Source organism: Poromitra crassiceps, assembly GCF_964638095.1.
Source record: "Poromitra crassiceps genome assembly, chromosome: 17".
Taxonomy (NCBI): Eukaryota; Metazoa; Chordata; class Actinopteri; order Beryciformes; family Melamphaidae; genus Poromitra; species Poromitra crassiceps.
In genome coordinates, this window is record NC_139635.1 from 33,076,383 (window position 1) to 33,101,568 (window position 25,186).

Here is a 25,186-nt window from a genome sequence, read left to right on the forward strand (position 1 = left end):
GCCTGGATGGTGATGTTCTTCTGCTCTGCATCCTGTTGAGCTCTCTGCAGTTGGCCCTGGAGCTGCAGCTCAAGATTATTTTCCTCTACAGCCTGGACCTGGATCTGGTACAGGTCTTCTTCCTCCTCAAAAGCCATAATGTTCATGGCCTGCTGCTCTGCATCATAGTGAAGAAAGTAAAGCTTGCACACTGCAAGGCTCCAGTTGAGTGTTTTTATTTAACACCGATCATTTTGTGTTTTCTCTGGCTTTTGCTCGAGATAAGCCATGGAATACCAGGTCTTGTTGGGGAAGTTCTCACAACAAGCATTCAGGTGGATGGCCTGCAACACGAGTGCCATCTGCATTTCTGCATCTGGAGAAACTGTTGGATCTCCTCTGTTTCACTGGTAGTTCCCTTGACAGCCTTCTTCAGCAGGTTCCTCTGCTCCTACTGCAACTCAAAATGGAGCTTCAGAGCCCTCCGAAACCTCTCAGCCTTGGCAGCCTGAGCCTAAGGCTGAGACATCTCCTGGACCAAAGCCTGGAACCGGGCATCGGTCTGGGCTCGCTCCTCGATCCAGACAATCCAGACCCTGGTTTGCCAGGTTCTGCGCCCCTTGTAGCTTTGGGCTTGATACGGCATGTCATCCTGATGCTTTTTCTTCTTGCCTCTCTCTCTTTCCATGTGTCACGTCTGTCTCTCAAAACAGTCAAACAAATTGAGACTGACTTACTTTGCGCCATCTTTTCTACAGTTCTCTACAGGTAGCAGGAAATCCAGTCCAGATGACTTCAGCTCAACATCAGCTGCTGATCTGGAATTTGCAGAAGAAATGACCAGCTTTGTGTGTCAGTCATCTACAAACTGCGGCAAGTGAAATCGATGATTAAATTCTCAATACGTCCAGCTTGACTGAACTGGAGCTGATTGTCGATCTTGTAGGAAGCTGAGGAACATGGAGGATGAAGACCCGTCTCATCTGCTTCCACTCCATGACGGTCGCAGACACGACAGCACTGACGAATGGCAAAGCTCTGCCAGCCTTATTCTACCAGAAGATGGAACTGTGACTTAGCAGGTTGCCACCACACATGTATCATCAACACCCAGGCCACCAACAGAGACACTGATGGAACAGCTACACCTTCAGAGTCTGCCTCCATAATCAAATATCCTCATGTGTTACTGTCTGATCATGTGGTAAGATTTTGTCATTTTGCACCATTGGTCCCCCGTAGACAGTGTAAAATGTCGAGTGTCACATTCTGGTTCTGACATCTCAGTATCTTGACTATAACAAATAGGCAAGGTCTTATTATGAATCTAGTTTGAACTCTGTGTCCTCTCGTCCTTATAGAATTAAGACACATCTTTCAACGTTCTCTTTTCTAAGAAGGAACTAAAATGTTCCTTCCAACTAAGTAGAGTTTTTCACCAGCATTTGTACATGTAGAATATCAGAAAATTACAATACTTTCGGACATTCTCGTACTCTTTCCAGTTTCCACCAATGCCCATGTTCTACAATGACCATGTACCTTTGGCATTGTGAACACATTTGTTTTAGTCTTCAACACAACCTGTATTAATATATAGTTTCAATACTGTATGGGATGTTTAGTAACATGAGTTGAAAAGGAACCTTGTTTAAAGTTTAGTCCTTTTTTGATATCTTTAGAATTTAAAAATTATTCTTTATAGACCCACCAGAATGGAATTATTTTTGAAGGGAGACTTGGCCAATAAATTAGTCATGAAACAAATTACAGACACATGAGACAGAACACTGTAAGAAGATGAATAATAAATAATAATAAATATGTCCTTGTGTAATATTCACAGTAGCAGTTGTCTGCTGTGTACAGAGATGTGTACAGAGATGCTGTGTACATAGATGTGTACTAGATGTGTACAGAGATGCTGTGTACATAGATGTTTATACGTCTGAGTGAGCCAGACAGACTTTGGCTGGCAGCAGTGTGCCCCTGGTAATCTGTATCCAGATTCCTTCTGTGCTGTTTAACTCACTGAAAATCTTGGAAAATGAACCTGTTTTTCCTCTTAATCCTCAGGGGAAATCATCTTACCCATTCTCTCTGGCTGAGAATGTCCAAGTCCAACAACAGAGTTTAAATGTTATTTGAAACTCAAGTCTCATTAAACTTTAGGGATGTGTTTGAGCTGCAGCAAATACTGTCATTGCCTCAATGAATGGCTTTTTTTTTACCTGCAAGTATACAGTAGTAGCAGTGCCTTCGCATCCTTTTAAAAATCAGTTGAACCCTGCTAGCTAGAGAGCAGCAATTCAGCATAGCACGCAGGGAAGAGCTCTCTGACTGTCTATTCAAATCAGATTTCTGCCTTTGGAAGATCTGATACGGTCATCCCTTGTCCGATGAAGTCGCCACACGGAATATGTAAGAGTTCTGGAAAGCTGGGATGCACACAGCGTCAATATTTATGTAGAGACTCGCCACTTCTGGGTGCTGCTGCCCACACTTCTTTGCTCTCATCTCCTCTCTGAGTGCTAGTGTATTTACAGTAGCTGGCACTCCCCGGTCCCTGTGCATGCTCGCCTGCAACAACTGTGAACTCTGGACCCTGAAACAGATGGTTTTGCTTCACCCTCGTTCATTTTTTATCATGCTACCCACATTAGTTGTTCAGGCTCAAGGCAGAAGGTGATAGTGGCTGTGTGTGTCAGCACACTCAATCACTGAGCTCGGGCCTATAGGTGACACCCACTGAATAATCTTCTGAGGCCATTGCACTCATAGGTCATGTGTCATCTTTTCAATGAAAGTTAGTTAACTGTCTCATAGGGATGTAAGATATTGAATTCTTTGCCGATATCTGATCTGCCGATATTTTTCAACTCTTCTGGCCAATGCCGATTCCGATATATGCGTGCACCACACACACACACCTAATTTCAGAAAACATAAAGTTTTTCCTGCAGTGGAATTAACACATTATTATGCATATCTTTATTGTGATGGCGCACTGGCAGATGCAGACATAAATACAATGTTTTTCAATATGTAACCATTCAAAATAAGAAAGCTTCTTCAACTTAGATTATGTAAAACATGCCATATTTAGTCAAGCATCGAGCATTTGGGCATAATTACACAGTAATTTTATCGGCCTGTCATATTTGCAGAAATATTTGTTTCAGGTCGATGCCGATTTCATTTCTGATAAATCATCTGATTTATCGTGCATCCCTACTCCCTCAGAATGACTGATGTTTCCTGACCATGGAGATAATATTTTTCATGAATATTAAGATGATATTAAGTCATAATATTCGGGTGTAATTAGTCATTTGTTGTGTGAGTCGTTGGGATTTATGAATTCCTCTGACAATGCAAGTATTTGATTCATGATCAGAACCAACAGAGCAAAGCATTTATCCCCATGTCAATAATTCAACTAAATAAGATGTGAGACATGGAAACTAAGATTAAGGGAATCTGAAGTTTTTATTATTATTAGTTATTTTTATTATGATTATGAGGTTGAGATTATAGCTAGTCATCAGCAATAATCGCTATGAAATATGCTATAGATATGCACTTTAAAGATGCCGGGCTGCTATATGCACTTTAATGCACAGTTGTATTGCCGTATTTATGATTTCTGTATGTCATTTGAATGTGTCTGTGTCCTCAATTATGTACTGTGTTGTACAACAAATTGCCTCCATGGAGGACATTCAAGTTTTTCTACCTCTACCATGTAGGCAAATCACCTGTATCTGCATGTTCTTCTGCCCAGCCTGGCAGATGCTTGTCTCTACTAGAGTTTTTGTCTTCCTCCATCGATTAAATCCCTTTGCTGTTGTAGCCGTGGGTCAGGGATGCTCCGTTGCCATAGTGACAATCAAAACAAGCCTGACAGTCATGTGATGTGAAGCTCGATTTTAGCCTGAATTTGAGGACAATCACATAACACCATGTGTCCATGGCTTGTTCTTCAGTGTGAAATGACCCCCTATGTAGCCTATAGCATGAATCTGAGAACACTGTTATCTTGTAATGTGGAGATAACCTATAACAAGTGTGCAATATGGTGACAGCTTGATTGTGTGTGGGTTTCTCTTGACTTCAGCCCAATTTTATATCTGGTGGACATTCTGTTCTGGGTGCTGACTAATGGCATGCATGGAAAAAAATGTATTGCATTTCTGTATGTATTAGTGTATATATAGGAAAAAGCTCAAAACACAAAATACACTGAGGTAGTCCACATAAGCGCTGGTGATGGCAGCATAGACTGTGTAATGATATTTTGTTTTGCTCAGGTTATGTATTGGCCTGCATATACAACTGCAGAAAGAAGACAAAGCTGTATATTGTGGAACACATGATAAAGTTTCATAAAGTTTCAAAAGAAACAAGGCAACAAACACAAACCAGCATTAGAAATTTCACCTCAATTTTCTGTTTTGGCCTCAATTAGCATATCATACATTGTGATTAATATAGGTTTGCAGTGATGAGATATTATCTTATTCAGGCTCTGGCAATTACAAGTAGATTTGATAGTCTTACTACTGTCTCCCTTGCAGAGAGAGGGTGAACTGATGAAGCAGTGACCTCAGTCCTTTCTGGTATAAAATGCTCCTTTGAAAAGAATTGATCAAAAAAGTGCATATCAGATTAACATAATCAGATGGACAAAAGGATAAAAGCCCACCCTACAATGGTTGCTACATATTCACATTGTCATCAAAGCGAGTGATTGATCTTAATGTGATCAGGGAATGTCATGGAGGATGGAAATGAATGGATGGGTAGTTGACAGGTGGGCCAACCATGTCGAGAAGGGGCTAACTAACGCCAGACCTTGCGGCATGAGTGGGCATTCCATAATGTGTGTTTGACCTGTACTTATCGCTCATGCTACCCATGGCACTGTAGTTTGACTGTCAGGGTGAAGAAGAAACATCAGTTGTGTTGTGACCAGTATAGCCATTGGGTAATGAATATAAACTGTACCCAAAGAGAAAGCAATGTGTAGAAGGTTTGTGTACCTATCACGTGTCTTTAAATGTAGCCATATGTATCCAGCTGTTGTGCACTGGATCTAGATTTAAAACAGGATTCTGTTAACATCAGTAAATAGTTGTATTTTTCCCTCGATTAGAGCTCTCATCTGAGGAAAAATGTGAAAGCTTCCAATTTGCCACTGTCATTATAGGCCTCAGTGAAGTTGTAGCAAATATTTGTAATGACAATTGTAATGACAGACCACAATCAAGCGCAGACAGTCTTCAACAATAGAAACACACCCGCAAAATGGCTGATACCACTCAAGCAACACCTGTCCATGACGGGTCTCTAAGCAACAGGTGTCAGCAGTGCTTGCAACAAGGGAGAATAATCAGCATCTGGTTCATTACTGTTTCTAATCTGTCAACATATGCAGAGGGAAACTTTAGGTAATTCGATTTTTACTGGGTGTCTTCTTAGAAATATATTTTCCTTTTATTTTTAAGCTTTCAGTCGTGTTGTTGACGTGGTGAACAGTTAATCCATAGCTCGTGAGGCTGCAGGTTATGGGTGGATAGAGCTTGATTAAAAAAAGGCCCTCTTCTCCTCTACCTGCAATAAACAGCTTTGTCTCATTATGATTTGTCTCATATGGAGCCACATGTTGGGACAATGAAGAGGGACACACTTCCCATGGTGGCTTTGAAGAGTTCAAGTGTTTCTCTCACCCATCCATTCTTTTTACATATTGCTCAGAAGTGCTGCTGAAGGCCTTTGAGTTCTTCCTGCTTCCTGCCTCTTGAACATCTAGGACTCTGTACATTTGTGTTGCAATGGCCCTTTTTCCCACTCCTTTCTCTGTCTCTTCTCTTTTTCTAACCATTCCTACTCTGCATCAAATGAAAACAATTTCCTGTTCCTTCAGAAGTTGTAGTTGTCATAGACTGTGTTGCATAGTTGATTGCTCTATTGCTGACAAAAATGTGTTATTGTAAGTCGCTTTGGATAAAAGCATCTGCCAAATGACGTAATGTAATGTTTTAGCTCACCGAGAAGCTGATTTTCAGACCTCAACTGATTTCTCCTCCTATCAACCCCTTATCGTCATGCAGTTTCATATTCCTGTGGGGCTTTCAAACAATTTGATGACTCCTAGGCATGACGCCAGTCCGTCATCAGTGAGAAATTTGTTTTGCAAGTTCATACTCAAAGAGAAAACTTGTTGCCTCATGAAAACATGTTTATGGGTATAGCTGAAGGAAGAGATTTTGTTTTCAAGTGCAATCAAATAATCCCTGCTGAAATCTGTGGAAGCCACATTTTGCTGCTGTTGGATGAGAATCGTTTATCTCCAAAAACCTTTTGGGAATTTTCCCCCCAAGTTTTTCTTGATTTTCTTCCGTTGATGCAATACATATAACAGGGTTTCAAGGGATTCCTCTCATGAAACTCGCATAGCACAGAGAGGACCATGACATATTTCAGATCATGTGGGGAAAGATGAAACACACCAGAATCAAACGCATCACATTTTCCCACACAAGATAATGATAAGAATGCATGTGGCACTGTGGCTTTTCATGTCACTTTGAAGAAAGCTACCCACATAGAAAGAGAGGTATTTTGATTATGCCCTGTTTGTATGTTGTAGCAAAAATTTACAATGTCAGACTACAGTCAAGCGCAGACAGTCTTCAACAATAGAAACACACCCGCAAAATGGCTAATACCACTCAAGCAACACCTGTCCTGGTGGGTCTCTAAACAACAAGTGTCAGTGCACTCATTGGAAGAAGGGAGAATAATCAGTGTCTGGCTAATTGCTGGTTCAAATCTGTCAACATGGTATGGTGAGGGGGAACTTCAGGTAATTAGATTGTTACTGGGTGTTTTCATAGAAATATATTTTCACTTTGTTTTAAGCTTTCAGTAGAATCACACTTAATTTGTGTTGTTGATGTGGTGAACAGTTTAGCCATAGATTGTGAGGCTGCAATTTATGGGTCCAGAGCTTAAAGGAAATAAAAAAAAATACTCTCTTCTCCTCTACCTGCAATAAAAACCATGTTTCACTATGATTTGTCTCATGGAGCCACAACATGTTGGGACAATGAAGATCGATACACTTCTACACTTTTCCATCACGTCTTTGAAGAGCTCAGTATGCTTTTTACATAATAGGCTATTGTGCTGCTGAAGGCCTTTGAGTCCTTACTGCTTTCTGCCTCTTGAAACTATTTAGGATTTATTTTAGTTGCTGAAACATCTTTGAGAGGTAGCTAGATGCGGAGTTCATTCAAACATTTTCATAAAGATCTGCACATAACATTTTTTATTTTACTTTCACTGCTGGCAAACTTATTGATGTATTAAAAAAAATAGCATATATGCAAAGATCTTTTCTAAGGTTATAGGACTTTGATTGAATTCAAGGCTGTCAGGATGGTCATAATTGGGTTGGTATTGCAGGGTTATGATGAGTGATATTTAAGTAGGCTAACTATAATGTAAAAAGGTGTTAAAGGTTGCCTTTATAAACAAAGAATAATTTTCAGTCGAGGATGGTACATAGACTATCTACTGTCTGAATATTATTGTCGTCTCTGTTGGCTCAGCCTCCTGATGTCACTGAAGGAGCAGTGGCTACGGGCTTGGAGTGCGCGCGTTCGGGGACGCAGCAGTGGCACAGGCTGTGCGTTTTCCCCGTGCCCGCACAAATACCCTGTGTGGATTCTTCACATTTCAAGCATCCGGATTTTAATCGGGGACTAAATATCCTCTACTCCTAGCTGATTTGTTTTCAATTAACTTTTTGGAAGCAGAAAAACAAAACGGGTACGACGGTATCAGACATTTAATGTGTTGTCCTTGAGCTATCTTATTTAGCATAATTGAAGGGATAAACTGTCCTACTACTACCTCGCTGTTCGTTTTCCGTAGCAATCGTCGGCAGATTCACCACATTCAACTGTATCCACCGACTGCCAAGCGTGCGTTCAACTTGAGCGGTCAGTTTACGCCCAAACCGCCCCGGCTCTCAGCACCATGGACAGCGCAGCTATCGTGCACATCTTCAAGGAGGACAGGTGTCCCTCGGGCCGCCCGGAGGAGTGCGTCCCGAACTTCAGCTGGCCGCCCGGCGGCTTCTCGGACCTCTTCAACTACACAGCCAACGGCACCTGGGCGGCTGAGCCCATGTCGCCCATCATCCCCATTATAGCCGCGCTGTACTCCGTGGTGTTCGTGGTGGGCTTGGTGGGCAATTGCTTGGTGATGTATGTCATCATTAGGTGAGTTTGTTTTGACTTTGACAATATTGGCCTATGGACAAGACAAGCAATGCCACTGATTCCTATGCATAGGGTAGGCTTTTCTTGTGATTTTAGTAAAAAAAAAAAATACAAAATACATACCCCCCCCCCCCCCCCTCTCTCTCTCTCTCTCTCTCTCCAGCTCTCTGTGCCTCTCATGGCGTGGGTACATGCTCGTGCACGTGTCTAGTGTTTGTGTGTTTTTCTTGGTAGATTTCTCTTTGCCAAATGCCCTATCAACTCAGCATCCTTACCTCCTTTTCAACTGCTAAACATTAGGTTTGCAGAGATTTTATAATCATCTATTCATATAAATGATGGACAGTGTATAGATATTGCTTGTAATTTGAAATGCACAAATTGAACACCTTAATTTATTTTAGCCTGGAAGATATTTTAATTGAGGAAGAGATGATTATAAGGACAAACTGAGTATGAGCTAATTATTAACTAAGATTCTGGCTTGGTAATTTCATTCTCACTTGTTCCAGAAGGTTCCCTTGGTGTTACCCTTTGTAATGCAGTGGTTCTCAAAGGGTCCACAGACCCACAGGGGTCATTGAGGGGTTCCAGGGGCTGTCCCCAGCAAAAAGAAAAAGAAAAAGAAAGGGGGGGGGGGTAATTTATTTTCACAATAATTCCATCCATAAGTCACAATGACAAAATGTATCACTATTTTAGTCATGGGTTTCATACACTTTGTATTAAAACATCTAAAAGCAAAAAATCTCGTCAGATGAGGGACCCTCATGGGATAAAATCTGGTAACACTTTATTTGGATATAGTCCACCTGCAGAGAGCCTGAGTATTTGTAACATTTCAACAGCGTATTAGTTGACATTAGTTTATTCAACAATTCAAATGTTTTGCTTTGTCTTTATATGTTGTTTTAACAGTTTATTAGTTGAGATTTAACAAACGATTATGTTTGCTTCCCGACACACACCTGACACACACCTATATTACACTCTGAGTGTAATATGTTCATCAATTGTCACATTTACTCTATATTTGATCTGATGAACATCTGTTAAACAGTTGAATTGTTGAATGTCAACTATAATAAGCTGTTGAAATGTTACAACTCTGTAGTCGAACTATCCAAATAAAGTGTTACAAGGTCTGTGGTCTAATTTGTGTCAGTTTAGGGTAGCCTGGGTAAACCCAGCCCCCAGTGACCTGCTCTCAGGCTTACCCTGCTTACAGTCACAAGGTAGTGACTGAGAGCAGGTCTGAGAGCAGGTCACGTGGCGGCTGGGTTTACCCAGGCTGAGTTTAGGGGTCCTTGATGTGAAAAAGTTTGAGAACCAGTGATGTAATGTATTCTGGCTGCCATAGTTAATGTGTTGAGTCTGGAATTCTGTGGTAGCTGCCAGATCAAAATGAGTGATTAGGATTCACGGCCTAGTTTCTTTCCCCACCGTAGATACACCAAAATGAAAACAGCCACCAACATCTACATCTTCAACCTGGCTGTGGCCGATGCTCTGGTCACCACCACCATGCCCTTCCAGACCACTGACTACCTGCTGAGCTCCTGGCCGTTTGGAGAGGTGGTGTGCAAGGTCTTCATCTCCATCGACTACTACAACATGTTCACCAGCATCCTCACCCTGACCATGATGAGTGTGGACCGCTACGTGGCCGTGTGCCACCCGGTCAAGGCACTGGACTTCCGCACGCCCCTCAAGGCCAAGATCATCAACGTGCTCATCTGGGTGCTGTCGTCCGCCGCAGGGGTCCCCGCCATGGTCCTCGGTAGCACTCAGACCATCAACGGTACCATGACTTACACTACCAGTCAAAAGTTTGGACACACGAGATCAAATATAACCTGCCTACTATGATTTTCATCCTCTTAAAGGGCTACTTTGCTGATTTTCAACCAGCTTTGTATCATTACAAAATCGGTAGTATACAAATGAACAATGTCTAACTTCCCTCCAGTTTGCCTGGACTGAGAGCTCCCCTTTCATTCACAGAACTTCCTGGTGCAAATTATGTCATAATGATGTCATTTGGTCCAGGACACTAAGGTTCTGCAAATTAAGGTAGATTGTGACAGTAATAGCAAAGAACTCCCTGGTAATAGTGACACCATGGCAAAACTGCTCCAAATGACATCATTATGACATCATTGACCATTTCATATATACTACCAAAATCGGCAAAGTGACCCTTTTAAAGCCATTTTGATCTAAACACTTGAGATTTCATATATGTTTTTCATATATAGCTAATGCTTGTCATAACCAAGGTTCTGTAGGTACATTGCAACATCCTAAAAAATATGTTTGAGGTTTAACAGAGTTTAACAAATCTACATCTTCTTCTTATTCTGTGGTGTTTTATGGCAGTAACTTGGGATCCTTTATGTTGCATTACCGCCTCCTTCTGGATTTCCATCCACTGTTTCCCTCGATCTTCCAGTCTACATCTTGGTGGTAGCCTATACTGTCTGCTGTATGCCGTCCCTGTTTCCATGCCAGCTGTCAAATCACAGAGCCAAAGGAACGCTTTTCAGCTGCAAATGGACTATTATGGGAAAATCCAAATGTAGCCTATAGCCCACTGAATAAATTCTAACATCTTTGATTGGTTCAATTATTATTGGCCGTGTCTGTGGGTAGGAAGCCTGTGGGGTATGAATTCTGGTCGCTAGTGCGTCCTCTGTTAGGTCGGGGGGGCACCTGTTCAGAGGGGAGGGGAATTGGGGGGAATAGCGTGATCCTCCCACGCGCTACGTCCTGCCGGTGAAACTCCTCGCTGTCAGGTGAAAAGAAGCGGCTTGCAACTGCACATGTATCAGAGGACGCAGCTAGTCTACGACTCTCCCCAGATCGGCAGAGGGGGTGGAGCAATGACCCGGATGGGGAATAGACCAAGTACAATTGGGGAGAAAATGTGTGTGGGGGGGGGGGGGGGGGGTGCAAAAAAAGACTATCTGTATGTGACCAGTATTGGTTATTCTAACTATGTTGTTCTGTAACCAAAACTACCAGGGATCACGGAATGCACCCTGCAGTTCCCCGACCCCTACTACAGCTACTGGGACACCCTGATGAAGATCTGCGTCTTCATCTTTGGCTTTGTGGCGCCGCTCGTCATCATCAGCGTCTGCTACACGCTCATGGTTTTTATTGATTGTTTGATTGCTAATTTGATCTCTTTTAGCCCTACTGTATTCTTCCAAGAGTCCATACAGTAGCATAAAAACACATTTAATACAGATAACAGAAACGTAATACAGTATACAAGTATAGAAAAAGCATTCATTCAACACATTCACCCACATGACATAATAGCCTACACACAACACTATATGGATAATAATGCCTCCATGTCATACCACACAATCATTCAATCTTACAATTACAATACATTAGAAATTCAGGTTACCTTTGCATATTCTATTAAGCCATTGACTTTAAAACTACATGCCAGTGCACTGCCAAGATACATATACAATTATTACAAATATTAGAGCACATTTCTTATGCCTAATGTACTATGACAAAGAAAATAGTTTTTTACCCGTACCCACAATTAAAAGTTACACCTTACATGATGATACTGAGGCTTACTTCCATAGGTAAACATTTTGTTTAAATCTTTTTTTGGTAATCTCCTAATGGGATCAGGTAAACCATTCCACAGCTTGACAGCACGATAAGGAAATGTTCTTTTATCAGTTTACGAGCCTATTCTTTGCTAGTACATAATCACTTGTGTGTGTGAGCTGCTTTTGTGTTAGCTAAATGTCTGTCTTTCACTTGCTGGAACCTGCTTTTCAGCAGTTTTGGCTTCAGGCGTCTGGGTAGTGCAGCGGTAGATTCCCTGCCTAGCAACACAAGGGTCGCAGGTTCGAGCCCCGTGTTACCTCTGGCTTGGTCGGGTGTCCATACAGACACAATTGGCCGTGTCTGCGGGTGGCAAGCCGGATTAAGGGTATGCGTCCTGGTCGCTGCACTAGTGACTGCTCTGGTCGGTCGGTGCGCCTGTTTCGGGGGGAGGGGAACTGGGGTGAATAGCGTGATCCTCCCACACGCTACGTCCTGCCGGCGAAACCCCTTGCTATCAGCTGAAAAGAAGCGGCTGGCGACTGCACATGTATCGGAGGAAGCATGTGTGCTAGTCTACAGCTCTCCCCAGATCAGCAGAGGGAGTGGCGCAATGACCGGGACAGCAGGGCAAATTGGCCAAGTACAATTGGGGAGAGAACTGGGGGGAAATCTCAACTTGATCAAGCAAAACAAAACAAACAGTTTTTGCCTCTTTTTAACCTGCAGCTTATAAAATAAATAAAGAACACTTATGGCAATGATGTCCTTACTAGGTGCTGCGGCTGAAGAGTGTGCGGCTGCTGTCCGGCTCACGCGAGAAGGACCGCAACCTGCGGCGGATCACGCGCCTGGTGCTGGTGGTGGTGGCGGTGTTCGCGGTGTGCTGGACGCCCATCCACCTCTTCATCCTGGTGAAGGCGCTGTGGCCGCACCACGTGCCCGAGACCACCGCCGCCATGGCCGCCTACTTCTTCTGCGTGGCGCTGGGCTACACCAACAGCAGCCTCAACCCCATCCTCTACGCCTTCCTGGACAAGAACTTCAAGCGGTGCTTCGAGGACTTCTGCTGTCCCGGGGCCAGGGGGGGCCACGGGGACAGCCAGGGGGCCAGCCGGGTGAGGAGCACGCTGCGGGACCACTCCTGCCCCACGGGGGGAGGCAGGGGAGAGGGGACGCAGGCCCGGCCCGTATGACTAGCCGTGGAGATGTCCTCTGGCCTGTACCGGGGCCGGGAGGACTCCAACGACCTGGGCTTGACTCAGATCACCACCGCCATCTGAGACACAGGCTGGGGACAGAGATGGATGTTATTTAGTTATTTATTTATTTATTTATTTATTTGTTTGTTGTTTTTGTCAGTGATTCCAAAAGCACTCAGGACCGCATGACCTTTATTGATTCGGTTTCCTGTCGAAACAGGATATTGGTGTGGGACATAATGCAGTGAGGAATCTTTCTGATGTCTCAACCAGTGTAGACAATAGAGCAAGGCCATTTTATGTAACTGGAGGGGTGCAGAGGGCTGGGATTGTTTAAAAAAAATCTGGTGGGTTTTATTGGTTAAAAATATCGGCTGGCGGCTGTAGCTCAGGAGGTAGAGCGGGTTGTCCACTAATCGCTTTGGATAAAAGAGGTCGGTGGTTCGATTCCCAGCTCCTCCAGTCTGCATGTCGAAGTGTCCTTGGGCAAGATACTGAACCCCAAATTGCTCGTGGTAGCATGCCACCATCGGTGTGTGAATGGGTGAATGTACCTACTGACTGTAAAGCGCTTTGGATAAAAGCGCTATATAAATGCAGGCCATCTAAAATGTCTTTATACACATAATGTACTGGTGCAGCATTGATGTCACCATGAAAGATACTCTGCTTTCCAAGAAATAAAAGTAATGGGACATTTGGGATTGCCTGTCAGTCAGACTGTCCTCTAGTCTAGTAACAGCACAGCTATAGACTTTATTATTGGATCGTATTATGTCATGCATTTGAAGACATGGAAGCTTCAAGTGTTGGAAAGCTCAAATCTAAACTCACAAAAGGTATTCTGTATTCTGTATTTCTTTATTTTTTTTACATTGAACAACTGGCGTTCAACTCATTATACTAATGAAAGAAGGTCAAGTGAGGCAAAATGCTTCTATTATGTGGCTCTATTTACATTTTAACTAACAATTTTGAGATAGGAATATGGCTTAGGTTTTTACGTAAAGATAACAAATCTTTCCCATGCATACACAGAGCAACTGGTGTTTTGAAAATGAGTCCAGCCTGTGTGCAGATTGATGAAAATTAATTGTTCGTAATTATTCTTTTGGGAACAAACTGCAGCTTGAGCAATGATTTGTATTTCCTCTTTACCGTGTTCCCCTCTGTATGTGAATTGTAGTTTCTTGCTTTGCTGTCTTGTGAATTAATGCAGAAAATCTCTTTTGAAGAGAAAACTCTGGCATTTCAACAGTGTGGCACATTGAATATCCTCTCAGGGAGCATTCTCTGTAATTCATTACCAGAATAGACTAAAAGGTGTTTTGTCTTTGATGGTTCACAAGATGGTTGACATTATATGCAGTGCCAAAACATCAACGTCTGCTGTTCTTTTAAGGTGACCTGTGTGTTTGAATAAACAATTATCACAGGTGACACCTCCGTTGTAGCTACACCTTTGAGAAATGTTTAGCTCTGCTGCTATTTCATCCGATATGCTCTCAGCCTGTCTGAAAGGCTGAATAATTATATTTGTGAACACTGGGCAGAGGGCTCCAAGGCAACAGCCAACATGATAACATCCCACAAACCAGGGCTTTTACTGTGCAGTGCAATGTAAGACATTGTTGTTGTCCATTGACCTCATCGCAGAAATGAGGGGGGGGGGGGGGGGGTTGAGTGGAGGGAATCGTAGAATTTTCTCAACCTAAAGACAAACATGAAATCGTTTCAATTTAAGCAAGAGTTCAGAAAATTTGACCCGACAACAATTCAATTATTATATTGTTGGTATTGTAATCCCTTTAGTGCTGATGGATTATTGCCAGCCTCTTTGGCAGGGGAAGTGAAATATGTTGAGCAGTCGATAATTTAAATAGTATGTGGGTTTGGCAGCCTTATGAGTCTGACAACTGTTGAAATGATTTCTTCATGTCAGTGAATGAATGAGTTCATCAATAACAATGAAGGAATGTATTGAGCTAAGGAATGTTTACATGTTGAATTGACATGACACTGTTTGAAGCACTACTTCTTGAACTGTGTACCACGTCTTTGTTTCATCCCGTAAAATGTTATTTCCGTGACTGAAATGCTGTCTGGTTCAGAATTGGTTGTCCTGTGTTATTGTACCTTTTACAGGAGTCACCGGATCAAAAGTTGGATTTAGTGAAATCCCAGAACCACATGTATATAATTCATTAATTAATTCTGTCTAACAACTGATACCGATACATTACTTATAGCAGAAAATGTGTTTTTGTGCCTTGTTTTGTGTGCCTTATCTTTGGCCTCTTAATTAAGCAATTAATCACATACAGTGTAATTTCTTTGTTTCATTTCTGTGACATACAGTTTTGAACTGAATGTATCGATATAGTATCAGTATAAGTCTACTGCTTGTACAATATACATGCTTATAGGGCTAATGTGGCGTTATTGTAGCACAATACCTCTAAGAACATTGTCAAAGTCCAATAGGGGAAATAGTGTGTATGAGGCTTCTAAATTAGCAGTTGTGTGTTTGTTAATTATTCTTCTGATGGTAGAATCCATTTGATAGACCATAGTGCATTCATGCCTAACTGTCACTTTAAACAAATGACCAGCCCGGGAGTTCAGCACTGAGTCCCAGGTTTGTGTGTGTGATATTATGTGTTGCATTGTGTACTCTTTGTATGCATTTGGTATTTTACTGTATGTATTAGCTTTGAATGTCAAAACATGGTTCACACATGCACAATAAAGTCAGAAGATGGAAAACGTGAGATTGCTTCTTTGGTTTGTTCCACTCTTATTGTTCACACCAATATGAGTAGATCTATAGAAACCACACCTGAAGATTGATCGGGTTGTTTTTAAAAGCTACACTAAATCCATTCAACTCTGCTTTTCTCCATTGCTAGATAGAAATGTAGTGTTTCCATGGTGAGCGCACTGCCTGAACGCAGAGGCTCGAGGCCTGCTGGACTAATTGTCAGGCTTGGTTAAAATTGCTATTAGTCACACTGAAACATGAGAACATAGAACATTTGTGTGAGGGTTTTCTGTCTGTCTGTCTGTCTGTCTGTCTGTCTGTCTGTCTGTCTGTCTGTCTGTCTGTCTATCTACTGTATCTATCTATCTATCTATCTATCTACCTATCTATCTATCTATCTACTGTATCTATCTATCTATTTATTTATCTATCTATCTACTGTATCTATCTATTTATTTATCCATCTATCTATCTACTGCATCTATCTATCTATCTATCTATCTATCTATCTATCTACTGCATCTATCTATCTATCTACTGTATCTATCTATCTATCTATCTATCTATTTATCTATCTATCTATCTATCTATCTATCTATCTATCTATCTATCTATCTACTTTATCTCTACACAATATACAATATATTTAAAGGGGAAATTACTGCAGCCAATCACTCCTCTTGTTCAATGATGAAGCAGACAGCCACAGTTAGCCTACTGTTACTATATTGGTTTCTCTTAATATGCATGTACATCGGCAAGCCATTACTAAATAGCTGATTAAATAATAAACCAAGTTATATAATAAAGCTCTAATTACCTTCATTGTCCAATGGAAAAACTGCCACACAGTGTTTTGCTGCATAAAGGGTCTGTGTGTGTGTATGTGTGTATGTGTGTGTGTGTGTGTGTGTGTGTGTGTGTGTGTGTGTGTGTGTGTGTGTGTGTGTGTGTGTGTGTGTGTGTGTGTGTGTGTGTGTGTGTGTGTGTGTGTGTGTGTGTGTGTTTGTGTGGTGTGTGTGTGTGTGTGTGTGTGTGTGTGTGTGTGTGTGTGTGTGTGTGTGTGTGTGTGTGTGTGTGTGTGTGTGTGTGTGTGTGTGTGTGTGTGTGTGTGTGTGTGTGCGTGCTTGCGTGCGTGTGTGTGTGTGTGTGTGTGTGTGTGTGTATGTGTGTGCGCTTGATTGTCTTGCACCATCAGTCACAGTGGTGACAGACACTCCTGGAGTGCAGGCCATAGGGCCAGGTCTTACTGTGCGTTCACACTGGCGTGAAAATCGTGTGACAACAAGACATATATGCAAACAAGGGAGTAGCTTGCCTAGCCTCTTATAGGTAAGCTCTTATAGCTTACCTTACAGCTAAATCATTAGCACTAACAACTTGAATGAAAGATATCTACATAGACAGAAAATTAACATATTTAACTTTGAGTGGTTTAACTACAAAGCAGGCAATTCTATCACAAAAATAAATGAAGTAAAAAAATACTTTCTTAGCTCAAAATTAGTTTTTTCCTTCTAAAATTGGCTGTCTGCCACAGGATGCTACTTCCTCACATGTGGACTAAGGACTAAACTGAGCATGTGCAGAAACTTGTTCCTGATCGAAGAAATTGAAAGTGTTACAACTGACCCATGTGTTACAAGTATACCCGGTCTCCCCTAGTTATTCCCACTCTCGTATGCATTCAAATTAAACCATCTTCAAATTTTCTAATGAGCAGCAGCATACTGGAGCACAGGCCCAGGATTTATGATTAATGAATGCAGTCTGCAACTCTTGTACATTTTTTGTGCCAATTTATGTAGCCTATTCCCAATATTAAAACATACAAACAACAAATAAACACCCCAATGATATGGGCAGCTTCCATCATGATCCTTGCCCTCTCCATTCCAGACATCTTGCTCCAATGGCTGAAGGCCGACTTGGCATGGTTCACAGCCTGATCCACCTCCACAGTACCACATGGATCCATGCGCCCTGCAGAGTGAAAGATATGATGCTCACAACAAACTGCCAAGAACACAGGTTATATAAATACAACAGGTTACACAATCTTTTCAGTTTCTTTTCTTCTATTATTATTATTAATCCATATATTTAGTGACGATTAAAGTGATTACAAATACTGTATGATTGTGAGTGGTGATGATGAGTCTGTATGATATTAGGCAGTGGAGTGGTGTTAAAAACAATACCAACAAGCACTCAGTTTAATTTCATGTTAACGGTTTAAAATTAAAAGGGCAGAAAAATACTAAACTACAATTCAAAACAGCCCTTTAAAATTCATCTTAAGGAGTTGTGCTCATGGGGAAACATAACTTGCACACATCAAAAACTATTTACATTATTCACAAAGAAGTCCTTTAATTTTTTACACCCAATAAATGATCGGTCTGGAAAAGGACATTGTAGTTCAATGCTGGATTACAAAGTTTCTGAAAGGGCTGCCATCACACTGGAACCCTCCTCCTAACCATAATAACTATCAGAGGGAAAAGGATTTAAGTGAATTGGCCATAGTGCTCCAGAGATATTCCATGTAACATTCAGAGTATCTTTTTGATGTCAGATCTGGTATTGCTGACCCCTGAGTGTTTTATCAGTACTGTGTATAGAAAGAAGTGAAGCTTTTGTCTCTCTCCATCTGGTGTTGTTTTCATACTTAAGAAAATTATATTGTCAACACATCCAACAAAACTAGAGAGATAAACATAAACAGCAGTAGCCTACTGTCCATACAGTAACAAATAAAATACCCTCCTTTCCTTCAGGATGGAGATATTTACTCCACAATGTAAAAAAGCAAACACAGAAACGGCAACATATGCTCCAATACACATTTTATTCAGTAAAATAACAATGTTTCTTCCCTAGTGGGCTTTCATCACGTCTCCTTCATGGGACATTACTCATCTTGCGTTATTCATAACAGTCGTAATAGTCTTAATTATGCACGAGGGATTCTCAGATTAGATTAGAGAGGGAAATTGGAAAAGAAAAGCTTGCATCACAGCCAATCAGTCCTCTTATCATGACGCTGACAACCATAATAACTGTGGTTACTATTTTTTCTCTCAGCAAGCCATTATATAATTGTCAAGTTCAATAAGGCTCGCCTTCACTGCTCAAAAGAAAAACCGCCATACAGAGCTTGATACATGAAAAAATGCATTACCAGTGATGTACAAAACAAAGCCAAAAACAGCATGGCAGTTGTGCTATAATAAATCATATCCTGTTCTGTACCATGGAGCAAAGTGCAAACACTAAACTAGACTTTATTGCATGTAGTGAGTTATACTAATAATACTATGTAGGCCTAATCACTCATTATTATTTGCACATTATACACTCAGATAAAAGGTCCAATTTGATGGCCTCCTGTCAGCACTGCAGTGCATTAATTCTGCTGCATTAACAGTCACTAGTGTAACAAAGACTCATGAAAACCTAGGGGACAAAAGGCTTTCACTGACAGCTGCAGTTCTTGTCCTCACCACACGGGGGCAAGCGCGTCTAAAAAGATCATTGGCCACAACCATTTACGCCAACCAATAGGAACGTGTTGCGTCCGTGCCACTGCTTCCGGGGGTCTTTCAGCCTAGAAAGCTGTTTACATTTGATGCTTTTGTATTTTCTAAGGAAAGTTAAAAAGGCTACGAGCGAATAAAACGTCTAAAGAATGAACAGGATATTCGGACGGGGAAAGCCGAAAGCGCCTCCTCCAAATCTATCGGACTGCATAGGGAATGTAAGTATTGTTTCTCGATATGTGATTGTGCCCTGACGGAGCTAACCCGTTAGCATGATTTGGTCAAATGGGCTGTCAAGCCAGTCGTCATCTTGGACAAGTCAAACAATGCTATCAAGCTATAGAGTTATACACTTACCCACTGTGTAACACAGGGTCAGTCTGGCGCTGTCAAAAAGCACAGGGCGACTGTCCATTCACTGCTAATCCTGGTTGGTTATGTGAAATCCACCATCCTGTCTGTCTGTCTTCATTGTGCTTTATTGATATGACAGTTTAAAACAAAACAATATTGCAAAAGAAAGCATGTAACTAACAAGAAATTAATAGTCAGTTGACCAATCACATCCCCTCGTGTGTGTGTGTGTGTGTGTGTGTGTGTGTGTGTGTGTGTGTGTGTGTGTGTGTGTGTGTGTGTGTGTGTGTGTGTGTGTGTGTGTGTGTGTGTGTGTGTGTGTGTTGCTCAAGGGTGTCACTGTACTGTGTATACAGACCCTCCACTATTCATTCACCAGCTATGTTTATGTAACTCATGTTTGTCACTTCAGCAGTGTCTTGTGTGTGTTATGATGCTGAAAGTCTCTATATTTCGGTGTATATAGGTGGATGCTAGGACAGAGTCCATTGACAAGAAGATTGGCCGACTCGATGCTGAACTTGTGAAGTACAAAGATCAAATGAAAAAGATGAGAGAGGGACCTTCAAAGGTATGAAACTGCACCTCTCTGCACGTCAGCCTTAGGCACTGGAGCGTTCAACCTGATTATTTGACAACATTAGCAAACGTGACCTTCATTTATTCCATTTGGTATATATAGAACATGGTGAAGCAGAAGGCAATGAGGGTCCTGAAGCAAAAGAGAATGTGAGTCTCGCACTGTGCAAGTCTGACACTCCCACATTCATGAGATTTCACAAATTGATCTGAGAACTGACCTGTGCCTGCATGCAAAACACAACCGTTTAGAAAAAAACTGTAGATGTAATTTAATTTCCATCTATACTTTTGCAGGTATGAAGGTCAAAGGGATCAACTGGCTCAGCAGTCTTTTAACATGGAGCAGGCAAACTACACAATCCAGTCATTAAAGGACACCAAAACAACGGTAAGAACATGTGGAACTGTCCAAACGGAACTGTAGTCAAAACATCTGGAGACGCATCTGAGTCAAGACCACTATTTCAGATCATAGCCTAATACACAGTGTGGCTAGGGAATTGTTAATTATTTTTAGTGAATGTGTTGGTTTTGTTTAATCAATCAATTAACAAACAAACTAATCAAACCTGACCTGATTACTGGTCTCTGCCCTACCAAGGAAAGCATATTATATACTCTGGCCTTATTTTTCTGCAAAGAGCAGGGGCAGATGACTTTGTCAGTGAAGAGACAGAATACAGTAGATGGAGTCTTCTTACCAATGACATGTAACTGAATGTAACCCCTCTGTGATGTATTTCCTGTTCTTAGGTGGAGGCCATGAAGATTGGGGCGAAGGAAATGAAAAGGGCTTACAAGGATGTAAAAATTGATCAGATTGAGGTATGTTGTTCTATAAGAAGTGTATCCCATCTCCTAATTGTAATAGTGTAGATTCACTGTATTTGCCCAGATGAGATTCCGGAATCGGGTATGGACACTTGAACAATCAAAACCTAATTGTGAAATACAAACTGTCTCCAAAACAGCAGCAAGTCCGTCCAGAGAAAGATGGACTCACTAATGTTAGATATTTTGCTCCTCTTATCACAAAGCGATCACAGACAGACTGGTTGGTAAAAATAAGTGTCCTGTTTCTTGACAACACATCACATGATTTCTGGGTATTGAAGTTCAAAGTTTCGTTACCACTTTCTGCAATTTGAAGCTACCAATCTGTGAAGTTGCTGCCTGTTTTAAGCTTTAAATGTATTTTTGTTTAACAAACTACAATAAAAATTGGAAGGATAGATTAAAATACATATATTTCTTACACACATTTGTATACAGGATCTGATCAACAAGGGCTAATGCAGACTCTAGTTCACCAAGTCTTGCTCATCTACAGTATTACCCAATATTACATTATTTATTTGTAATGTTGAGTATCAAATGGTAAAAAAAAAAATAGCAAACTTTAAAAACATTGTAAATCCATGTTTTGCATGACAGTTTAATGGTTATGATGAGTAAGAATCATAGTAACAGTAATCTAGTTGTTACAGATGACGGGCAATAAAACTGATCACATGTATCTGGACTTCAGGATTTGCAGGACCAGCTGGAGGACATGATGGAAGACGCCAGTGAAGTACAAGAGGCTCTGAGCCGCAGCTACGGCACTCCAGAGATCGACGAGGATGATCTAGAAGCAGGTATGTAGAGTATGCCTGACCATAGATATTATATTACTATAGATGGGTCACTGCAGGCTCCGCCAATTCTAACAAATGGTAGCAGCAAGTCTCCATTGACTCAGACCTGCCGAAAGTCTCCTAAGTGGGCGTGTCCATGGAAAACCATGGGCAAAACCCACGTGACAAAATGACAGGAAGTGAGTTGAAGTTGGGCCGTCTTGCTTGAATCCCATCATCTTTGGCCTGACTGCGTAGGCAGGCAGGCCAATTTCATGTTTCCATGATTGATAATTGTGTAAATTCAGTGATGTTGGAAGGATTTTATATTTTCAATTTCTGTGGAATCTGATGAAGGTCTTACGACCGAAACGTTATTCTTTTTCTTTGACTTATTAAACTTTTAATTGCATGTGGAGACAGTGTGCGGGAGTTTATTCTTGTACTATATTTTCAATTTCAAAAACATCACAAAGAGCAAAGTGGATATGAATTTGTAGGCCCAACATTAGAGGAAAACCCTTCTCATCAGTAAGCAAGGAGCGATCATGCTTACTTCAACATACAAATGTGAGACTTTAACGTTGACATTCTCTAAATTGATACAGTAAAAAAAAAAAGCTTGATTTTGAGTTGGTGTGCAGTCAGAGTTGTCCTGATTTCAAATATATCAGTCATTGTCAGAACTTATGGAGCAATGTGCTTTTACAGCACCCTACTTTTTTTTTTTTTTTAGAAAGGTAGCCATTTGAAGGTACAAATGTGAGACTTTAATTTTGAAATTCTCTAAAATTATACAGTATGCAGTCAGGGTTGTCCTGAACTCAAATATATCAGGGCTTTGGGGCTTTTGGGGGCAGGGGTGGCTTGTGCCTTTGGAGGGGGGGGGGGGGGTGGCTAAAACCTCTTTTGGGGGTGCCAAAATGTCCTTTATGCAGGAAAACCCCTGGGTAGTGACACTTTTGACTGTGGTTTCAGAGCTGGACGCCCTGGGAGATGAGCTGCTGCTGGATGACGACAGCACCTACCTGGACGAGGCCTCATCCGCCCCGTCTATCCCTGAGGGAATCCCCACCGACAAACAAACAAACAAGGTGACATGGAGCTGAACATTATGCTTGAAACACAGCTTGGAGAATTATGGCCTTTTTCCATATATGGCCCGGCCTCACATGGTAGAGCGTGAAACAGGCCCAGTGCAGGGCTATTTCCATACATCAGGCCTACCCACTTGAAGGTGTGTCTTATAACTGATGACGCTTGAGTTGAAAGCAGCGGCAGCATGGATATGGCTGTGTGTGACTGTAACTACCCACTAATGGTCAAAAGTTGTGGATAAATATTGCACTTCCTTTCAGTTCTTCACAATAAAAAGCCTTCCGCTAGCTTGTCAGTGGAGAGCTTTTAATATGACGTAGCAGCAGCAGGAAATGTTTCCATCAGCTTAGCACGAAAGTTAACTGCTCCGTGGTGCGAAAGTAAACGGGAAGGAGTGCAGGTGCAGCTCGCCTTGCCCCTCCTCCGCTACGTGGCCTCAAAAGTCTCTCATCCCGATCTCGTCCCAGGCACCACAATGGTGGAATGAGCTCCCCACTTCGGTCAGGATGGCCGAATCCCTGCCCATCTTTCGGCGAAGACTAAAAACAACACCTTTTCAGGCTCCACCTGGGCCTATCTTGAACTAACATCTCTCTCTTTCTAACAAAAATCCTTCTCAAACTACTTACTACTACTAGTGCTACTCTATTCCTTCAAAAGGTTGTACTGTAGCTGTCATAGATTGTGTTGCATAGTTGATTTCTCTACTGTTAACAAAATGTGATATTCTAAGTCGCTTTGGATAAAAGCGTCTGCCAAATGAGGTAATGTAATGAAAGAGTAAAATAAAGCAGATATCTGAAAGTACAAACAGAAACACAGGATAGAAACTAACTTCAAACCAGAGATTCTCTACAAAAATACTTGTTGAGAGCTGAACACACGGAGGCTTTTAATAACGCCTTTCTCTCTGCTCTCCAGGCAGCAGACATGAGTTAAATCTTGCAACCATTAACTGTCACAATTGTAACACGCTTGTTGAGGGGGGGTCGACTCGTCGCGGGTTGGCCACGGTTGATGTGACGTCACCACAGCCTGCTCTTGTGCTGCCTGCTGCCAAGAATAAACCAATTAACAGAACATTCCTGTCACTTTCCAGTGGCCCTCTCCCTCTTTGACTGAGCAATAGCCTCAAAGAAAACTGCTGGGCTATTCCAATAAACAGATCTTGAATAAGACTGGAATATAAGATGCTCTTGTGTGCAGTGGGTTCAGTGTTTTCTGCTCCTTTGTCCTCCAGGATGGTGTTTTGGTGGATGAGTTTGGCCTGCCGCAGATTCCTGCCACATAAAGGAGGAATGGATGGACACAACTGCACTTCAACTGAAAACACTTTTATACGTAGAGTAACCTTTATACATGAGAAACAGTTTGACCTGAGAACACTACTGTACTGGAGTTGTCTTGGTGTTGGGTTGCGTGTTGTTACTACTACCATGCTAGCATGTGGCCTTGTAACATACGATACCTATTTTATTTTATTTTATCCTTGTTCCCCTTCTTCCTGCTGTCCATCCATTGTCAATCTTGCTCATTTACAGTATTACCTAGTGTTATTTTTATTATTATAGTATTATAAGTTATTATTTTGTACTAATTTTATGTATGATGGCAAAGTACGACGGCAAGTAGAAACGATTCCCTCTGTACAATTCCATCTGTTCATATGTCTGCAGGTTGTTTGAAATGAACAAAATAAATTACATGTTTTGTTTGAACCTTTAAGAATGTCTGATCACATTTATGTTTACCTGAGGGAGGTGTCATTTTTTCTTCGGTTTTGATTTCTTCTTGGTAGATGGTTTTGATACTTGGCGGTTTGGTATTTTGTTAGTGGAACCTTTGGGCTGCTGTGGGTTGAACTCCACTCGCAGGCCTTGGCATTTATCCTGTTGGCCAAGAGTAGCCTACAGCAGGGATACCCCACTTGCTTTGCCCGGGGGCCACTTTTGCAAAATGACAGGAGGCCAGCTAGGGGCCAGTTAATAAACAAACATTAATATAATTTTTTCTGTAGCGGATTGTAGGTATTTGGGGTGTCAGCTGGAGTTTAGTCTCACTATTCTGTGCACACAGGATAGTTAGTTAGTTTAAGTTAAGTTAGTTAAGTACATATACGAGGGATCAGCCGAGCAGCATTTTGGCAAACAAACCGCGTCACTGGGTGGCAACGGCAATG

The 25,186-nt window shown here is 41.7% G+C and overlaps 2 protein-coding genes across 2 annotated transcripts; both read left to right on the top strand.

Annotated features, from left to right (window-relative positions):
* Positions 1–8,025: 8,025 nt before the first annotated feature.
* Positions 8,026–13,048, top strand: oprk1 (opioid receptor, kappa 1; the record flags this gene model as incomplete). The annotated part of the gene is made up of 4 exons (XM_083653785.1): positions 8,026–8,270; positions 9,719–10,071; positions 11,295–11,425; positions 12,629–13,048. The coding sequence occupies 4 exons, from the start codon at positions 8,026–8,028 to the stop codon at positions 13,046–13,048; spliced, it is 1,149 nt and encodes a 382-aa protein (XP_083509911.1).
* A 6,376-nt stretch (positions 13,049–19,424) lies between these two features.
* chmp5a (charged multivesicular body protein 5a) lies at positions 19,425–24,675 on the top strand. The gene is made up of 8 exons (XM_083653497.1): positions 19,425–19,575; positions 20,178–20,282; positions 20,394–20,440; positions 20,588–20,681; positions 21,047–21,118; positions 21,822–21,930; positions 22,888–23,003; positions 24,248–24,675. Exons 1-8 carry the CDS (start codon positions 19,507–19,509, stop codon positions 24,296–24,298), a joined length of 663 nt encoding a protein of 220 aa, XP_083509623.1. The 5' UTR covers positions 19,425–19,506; the 3' UTR covers positions 24,299–24,675.
* Positions 24,676–25,186: the final 511 nt, after the last annotated feature.